At 41.0% G+C, this 8072-nt stretch overlaps 1 protein-coding gene across 1 annotated transcript; it reads right to left on the bottom strand.

The window, feature by feature from the left end:
• Positions 1 to 3750: 3750 nt before the first annotated feature.
• LOC149081139 (uncharacterized) lies at positions 3751 to 4332 on the bottom strand. The gene has a single exon (XM_089238294.1). It carries the CDS (start codon positions 4330 to 4332, stop codon positions 3751 to 3753), a length of 582 nt encoding a protein of 193 aa, XP_089094420.1.
• Between the last annotated feature and the right edge of the window lie 3740 nt (positions 4333 to 8072).

The raw sequence follows: 8072 nt of genomic DNA, 5'->3' as shown, positions 1-8072 counted from the left end.
TTGGGTAATAGCCTTTTCGTAGTTCTCCGCTGTCATTGGAAAACTGTTGATGACCTGCGAAGCTCGAGAATTCGGAACCATACACTGCGAGAGATAGTGAAACTTGTCTTCTGTAGCGATATCTGGATGTTCGTGAATTTTTTCAAACTGGCTCCAGAATCCAAGATATTCTCTGGCATACCCAGAAAACCTTTTTAGTTCCAGTTTCCGAAGCTTGAACTTTCGCTTTGTAGTAGAAGCAGCTACACTCACCACGCTATCGTCATCGAATTGCGATTTCGCTCCTTGTGAATAAACCTTGTTTTCTAGTCTCAGTTTGAGAGCTAGAAATCGGCCACGGTAGGTCAGTTACGGCAGTAAAACAGACGTTTCTGCAACATCCCGATTTTCTGCCCTTATCTCCTTTTTCTGGTTTTTGACGTCATGAACTTTGATTTGCATATGAGGTTTTCTTCTTCCGTTTCCTGCTAGGCTTTAAATTATGGATGATTCATTTTATGTTACTTATCGGTATACATCTTTGCGTAACTTTGTTAAAACCATGTGCTCCCCTAATTGTTTTGAGCAGTGTATATGAGAAAAACATCTTTCCACGCACATACTCATGCACTGATTCGCGACACCTGCGTCGTCTTCTTTCATTATCGTTCTAAAAAAAGAGATGTATACAATGAAAATAATTTTTTTTCAGCGATAATATTTATTGCAATTTTTTTTCAGTCTATTTGACGATTTTTCTTCCTTTTTCCAACGAATTGTTTTTTTAAAGAAATGATAGATTAGTTTCAAGTGTCGTAATTACATTTATTAGGTTATTGAAATAATTTTCGAACTTTGATTTGGTTCCTTTATCTACAATTACCAAAATGATATAGAAATGCCAATTTGTATAATTACAAAAATGCAGGAGAAAACATGTTGCGAACTTGCATAATTACAAAAATAGATAAGGGAACATGTTGCGTACTTGCACAATTGCCAAAATGATATAGAAATGCCAATTTGTATAATTACAAAAATGCGGGAGAAAACATGTTGCGAGCTTGCATAATTACAAAAATAGATAAGGGAACATGTTGCGTACTTGCACAATTGCCAAAATGATATAGAAATGCCAATTTGTATAATTACAAAAATGCGGGAGAAAACATGCTACGAACTTACATAATTACAAAAATTGAAGCATGTTGCGAATTTAGAAACTATCATTCTAAAGCTTTATGATAAACAATGTTTTTAGTCTTTCCTTCCGGAGCAAATACATATAAGTTTTTAGGTGCTCCCACCCTGGACCAAGCGACGTAAAGCTGGCCATGGGAAAAACATGGATTTTCCAGGTTGATACCTGCGTTTTTGTGAGAGATTGTGCTTCAGCTTTATTGATGGTAATGGCAAAGGCAAGTCTTACCGGGAATTGCAATCGTTTGAAATCAAAAGGCAAATCAGTTGGTATCATAGGAATTCGTGGAATGAACACGTCTTCACCTTTACCACTTCCAGTCAATATTGTCGCTTCTATGATGTTGACCATAAGTTTCTTGATGCTTAGCCTGGTTCCATTACACAATTTCGGAGGATCCAGATTTCTCAGAAGCATAATTGGAGCTCGACGTTTAAAACCAGTCTATGAGGTGGTAATCCGGGTGGTTCTAAAGAGTTGAGGAATTCGGTTGGGTAGTAGGTGGCTTGATCATTTTCAAGGACAGTGTCGAAAGATTTATAAACAACTTCGGGGTCAGGAAGCTTGCTTTGTATTATCATGTTTATTGCATTAACATTGTCACTTCTAGGTGACAAAATTGCTCGTTCGCATAGCCGTTTGGTGTTTTTAAAATTTTCACGGATGTTGGGAGAAACTTTGTCGACAACTTCCTGGAGCGACGGTAACAGCTGACAAAAATCGGTGGGGGGGGGGGGAAGAAATTAGCATGGTGGTCGGATATGTCGGAAAATTGTCATTGCCAAGACGTAGTAGTTCATGCGAGAATTTTTGCATGGACGTATTTCTCTGCAAACAAGATCTCATATTTATCTTCAGTGACAACTTTTTAGTTTACTTCCAAAGATGGGATGCTTTGAGACCTGCGTTCAGTTGGTCCGCTGGTGTTGAACGTGGGTTGACAGGGAGAGTTTGACGAAAATCTCCTGCAAGAGCAACTACAGCTCCTCCCATTATACTCAAGTTTCCTTTAATATCCTTGGTTCTGTCAAGTGCTTCAAGAGACTTTTTGTGGGCCATTGTGCACTCATCCCGAAAAATGATCTTGCATGCCTGGAATACTTTGGCTTTCCAGTATGCTTGCTGATGTTACAGACAGGAGTTTCAGAAAACGCCATATTCAGAGGCAATTTGAGAGCTGAATGTGCAGTTCGTCCTCCCTCAAGTAACGTTGAAGCAATTCCAGAGGAAGCCACGGCGACAGCAATACCACCATCTTTACGTATCTCGGCCAAAAAACAAGTTGATGAGGAATATTTTTCCTGTACCTCCTGTTGCATCCAGAAAAAAAAGTCCACCGTTTCCATCAGTAACAAAATAATAAATAGTACTGTATGCATCTGGTTGTTCTTGATTCATAAGGGGCTTGTTGTCAGAAACATACGTTTCCAAATGGCTTTTATTGTAGCTCGTTTCTCTCAGTAAATCTCTATCGAGGGCATCAGACACGTTTTGCAAAGGCGCATCGAGACCAAGCTGAGTGAGAGTTTTTCCATTCATGGCTAAACATATATTTTCAAGCAATATCAAGCTTTTATCGAAAATGTCTGATGTGAAGTTCAAGTCCAAGCCTGGACACGCTCTTCTTGTTTGCATGAGAATATCTTCACTCAGATTGGTTTTGTGCTTTTCCCACAGATCTTTGGGATTTGATGGGCTGCAAGTTGTCAGTATGATTGCGAAAAGCCTTCGCAATTGAGCAGGAAAGGACGTGAGTGACGCTTCAGATAATGTCATCTCCCAATGCTTGTCGTCTTCGAGCAAACCGTGCTTCTGACATGCTTCCCTAAATGTTTGACACACTTCTCCCTCAAAAGTTCTCAAATGTGTGAAAGATGTCGGACCTCGGACAGTATGGAGCAATAATCTTAGATAGTAACACTCTGCAATGTTAGGATGAACTGTGTAAACGCGTCCTAATGATTCTGTTATTCGAACATCATACTCTGGGACTGGATAACCTTTTTCCTTCTTGCTGAACATTTTTCTCGATGTTTCCCATGAGTAATATTTGGGAACTTCTGAGTACAGCACGTTTTTGCGAATAGATCTTGTTGACACAAAAAGAAAAAGGCTCTCAATGTTGTGCTCGGGGGTTGGGCAGCTTTCTCTCGTGCGTTTTCAGCAGTGAAATAGATTCGTTGCCCATTTTCTAGGTGAACACTGAGATGCACAACTGGTGGATAACGATCATGAATTGGAAAATTTAGAATCCTCCATATTGCTTCATTACTGCTGATATACCTTCCCATTTGATATCTTGTGATCTAGTCATTTGTCCTACTTCCATCAGCTAACTCGAAAACGGCCATGTCACTGCCCTTGTTCACATATTTATAAACGTATTTGATAGATTTCACAGAGTTGCAGTATTCAAGAGTTGGAGTATATGGTACGACCCATTTGTTGACCACTTCAATCTCATTATAACTGTTGTTAATTCAATTTGATATTTGCCGTGTATCCACCGTCTCCAGGTTTTCGCCTTCTGTACAGAGGGTAGCCATCGTCTCCTGTTTCCGTTTCCTGCCTCAGTTGTCAGGGATATTTTTCGAGCATTTCCCATCCTTCATGCATGATGAATTGGGATTTATTGCTCCACATGGTCCATTAATCATATTCTTCGTAATGACGTCAAACAGCAGTGGATCTTTTTTTGAATCGGGGAGTTCTGCTGATATAACGCTGTCGATCTGAGTTGGATGAATCTTATCTTTGAGCCATATTAGTATATGAGCATGTGGAAGTCCTCTTTTTTGCCATTCGACTGAATACACCCAACAGCGACTTTCCCCATAAACGTAACTCTTGATTATTGCGTCAATAAACTTTGTCAGTTTTTGTTTAAAAACTCTCGTGGTCAAATCATGTCGATCACTTGGCACTTGACCGACCATAAGTTCTTCTTTACCCTCGGGCCAAGCAGGATTACACGTGAAAGTGATGAATAGATCTGGACGGCTATATGATCGGTAAAATAACTGTTTGGCCGATGTCTGATACATTTCATTGCTAGCTACAGCATCTCTCAAGTGAATGTAGTCATCCACTCGCAGTTTCTTTTGGTTTAACCTTATGAAAAGAAGGCGCTCGCTCTCAATTTTTGCATACATATCAACGACGAATTGATGGAAAAGTCGACATTTTAAAATGTGTATAGTATAAAAAGGAGAGTTGAAAAACAGGATGAGGAGGCAAGAGCCACCTCTTATCAGCGACCTTTGACCCCTGGCTCCTCATTTTCCATTCCTAAACCCTCTTATCGGTGACCTTTGACCCCTAGCTCCTCAGTTTCCATCCCTAAACCCTCTTATCGGTGACCTTTGACCCCTAGCTCCTCAATTTCCATCCCTAGCTCCTCCGGCTCCTCAGTTTTCATCCCTTAATCCTCCTCGCCTTAGCTCCTCAGTTTTCATCCCTTAATCCTCCTCGCCTTAGCTCCTCAGTTTCCATCCCTAAACCCTCTTATCGGTGACCTTTGACACCCAGCTCCTCAGTTTTCATCCCTAGCTCCTCCGGCTTCTAAGTTTTCATCCCTTAATGCTCACCTTAGCTCCTCAGCTTCCATCCCTAAACCCTCTTATAGGTGACCTTTGATCCCTAGCTCCTCAGTTTCCATCCCTAGCTCCCCCAGCTCCTCATTTTCCATCCCTAAACCCTCTTATCGGTGACCTTTGATCCCTAGCTCCTCAGTTTCCATCACTAGCTCTTCAGCTTCCAACCCTTAATCCTCACTCTAGCTCCTCAGTTTCTATCCCACCAGGTTACCATGTTTGAAATGCTACCAACCGATTACATTACACGCCACACCAAAGAACGTAGACTTTGATTTTCGAGGAACAATTCCATACAAGCGGTAAACGCCAACTTGGCGTAACTCGTTATATATTTAAACGTGTTGCTATTACATCACAATCACTTCATTTCACTCGTCGTTTCTCCTGTTTAAAAGTTCTCTCGGTCTCTGCACTAAACAGCTAGCATTACCTGTAAGTAAAGTCTCTCTCTTTTTTTTTTTTAAACTCTTGTGGGCACCATGTCTTGCGTGTTAGATATCGAAGGTTTCAGATTAAATTCCCATGAATTCATCGTGAGGGAATTAAGTTTTTCCAATTTGGAAACAAGTGAAACTTATCACACCGTTTATGAACCACCATTCAACGTATGTGATTTATCAGATTGGGAATCGGCCCAAGTTTCATGGGTGTATAGGAACATCCATAACATAAGTTGGTCTAAGGGGTTTAATCCATATGAGATGGTAGCGGTTGACATTAACCGAATTAATGAAAACTTCAGCACCATTTACGTGAAGGGTGAAGACAAGGCCAATGTTTTGAAGCGTCAATTCGGTCTTCACTCTTTCACGCTACTGGATTGCCCTAAATCTATTTCAAAGAGCAGGGCTTCATGCCCATATCACCCAAAGCAGAGAAAGCATTGCACTTTAGCCAAAGTTGCTGCATTCAGGGAATGGTTGAACTGCGTTTATTAGCAGGAAAAAAAAATTAAGTAATAATACATAAAATGTATGCTAGTGACTTTGTGGAGTGTAGAGACTGAAATCTAAGAAAAAAAATTCCTTCAATTAGCTGAATCCATGGACGTGAATTATCAAGAAAACATTCTGGCTTCACCCGATGATGTCTTCGAAAATCTGGAAAGAGAAGTCGATTGTCTACCTCCCGAACAGTCTCGAGTTACGGTGCAAGGAAAGGTTTATCAAATTCCACGTCAACATGCAGCGTATGGAGACCGAGATGTTTCTTACAGTTTCAGTGGACTCACGTTAACGGCGAAAGAATGGCTTCCAGTTCTCCAAAAAGTGCGGGACATTGTTCAATCAGCGACGAAGTGCAAGTTCAACTTCGTCCTCGTGAATAGGTACTCCGATGGTAAACATCGTATCGGCAGCCACCGAGATCAGGAGGACTCAACTGTTGCTACTGTCTCCCTCGGTGCGCAGCGCAAGATCATTTTCACCCGCTCCGGATTCGAACCCGTGAACTATGTATTGCGGAACAACTCTCTTCTGGTGGTGCGTCCACCCACCCACCAATTTTGGTTCCACGGCATTCCCAGCGATCCAAAAGTTAAAGACATCCGAATCAGCCTCACGTTTTTCAACATCAGCACCAAACGTGCCCGCGATGTCGAAGTCATCGACACCGTGAAACGCCCACGAATAGATCCTCAGCAAGAGAACATTTTCCATGCGCACGACGGCGTCTCCCTCTTAGTCAACATTTTCAAAAAGACACTGAGAGTGCACCTGCGGCAATACGAATGCAGCGAAGAGGTTTATCTGATACCCACCAGGAAAGGAGTCTCAATGAACCCTTTTGTTTTCGAGTCACTGAGAGAATTAATTCCTACGCAACCTCGAAAGCAATTTTTCTTCACGGTGTGCCAAGATTTATTAGTTTGGTCTAACGGTCACCAAGTGTCATTCCAACCCATCTCGAAGAATGACGATGGTTCCTACACGACGAGTAAAAACTTCATATCCATCCACAGTGACTATCTCAACGCGCTAACCGATTCCAAGTGCTCTTCTTACCTACGTCGTGTGATGTGTACCGACTTCATGCGTGAATGCGTTGGGGTGAAAGAAAATTTCGTGCAACTACCTGATCCTGAAACCGAATTCGCGAAGCTGCTGTGTGATAAGCTGGGAGAATGCATCGGTGAAATAATCCAATGCGATGGTTGCGATATCGAAGCTGGGAGTCAACTATCACATGACTGCATACAGTTTTCTCACGAGACACGGCTTCTCAAATATTTTGATCGTGCTTTTGCGAAGATAAATATCAGAGACATTGCTAAGAACTTTGACGCGGATCCGAACTTTTTACATGAAATGAACGTCGATAAGTTTTTATCAGTGGTCAAGGAAATGTATGTGCAAAAAGACCCGTTGATGTCATGGTTCACATTCTAAGATTAAATGTTTGCATTCTCTATCATGTATTTATTTCTCCTCTTTTAGTTTTGTATGGCTTTTACTCGCAATGATGTGATATATTGTTATCCACGTTCCTTTTCAGATGACCCCTTCAACCTCTCGCTCCTCAAAACCTCACCCCTTATTCCTTAAAATCCCATCCCTAATCACACGCCATTATCAGATAAGAGGGTTTAAATACTCGTGGTACATCATGATAGCCACCTCACTTTCATAGTCGAGTTTTCCTTTTTGTTCTAGCGATTTTCTCTCGTCGTACTTTCTTTTTAGTGATCTTCTCTCGTGTTTATTTATTTATTTTTTGCACGAATTTGCAAGATGTCAGCATTTATTGATTTCGGGATCCCTGAAGCGGAGTTTGGCGCTTTAAATTCTGGTGATGTACCAACTTTCGTGAATTTTGGCGTATCGGAATCAGAGTTTGATTCAATTGTCACAAATGAGGACGTCTCTCGGGATGAAATGATTTCCGAGTCGTTACAAGATTTTTTCGTGAAAGGCGAGCAATTGTTCGGTGTGAAGAGACCCTCGGAGGAGGTTAAATCATCAGCGAAGAAGGTGAAAACCACTGTGAGTAAATTTTTTTTTTAATTTCATTTCATGCAGTTATTCTAATAACTATAATTTCGGATAATTTTTAGCTAGTAAGGTATCGCTAATTTAATTTAATTTTCCCGCGTCTTAGTTAATTTTCAGTACTCCTTTACAGGAATGTGGAGTTAATGTAGGGGCAAGTTGCTCAACTGCAAGAACCGTGAGTGTATTTCATTTCATGCAGTTATTTTAATACCCGTAATTCCCAATAATTTTGTAAGCCACAGATAATTTAATTTACACAGTGGTAGTTGATTTTCGAAAACGCATTTTCAGAAATGTGAAGGGGCC

The sequence above is a fragment of the Pholcus phalangioides genome, unplaced genomic scaffold, assembly GCF_987345545.1.
Source record: "Pholcus phalangioides strain wild (caught in Gottingen) unplaced genomic scaffold, Ppha-v1.0 ptg000010l_1, whole genome shotgun sequence".
Lineage (NCBI taxonomy): Eukaryota > Metazoa > Arthropoda > Arachnida > Araneae > Pholcidae > Pholcus > Pholcus phalangioides.
The sequence above is the reverse complement of the archived record's forward strand: the minus strand, read 5'-3'. Positions and strand labels throughout refer to the sequence as shown.

Excerpts from the sequence above, each read along its gene's own strand:
- LOC149081139 (XM_089238294.1), bottom strand. The coding sequence starts at position 4,332 with ATGTATGCAAAAATTGAGAGCGAGCGCCTTCTTTTCATAAGGTTAAAC.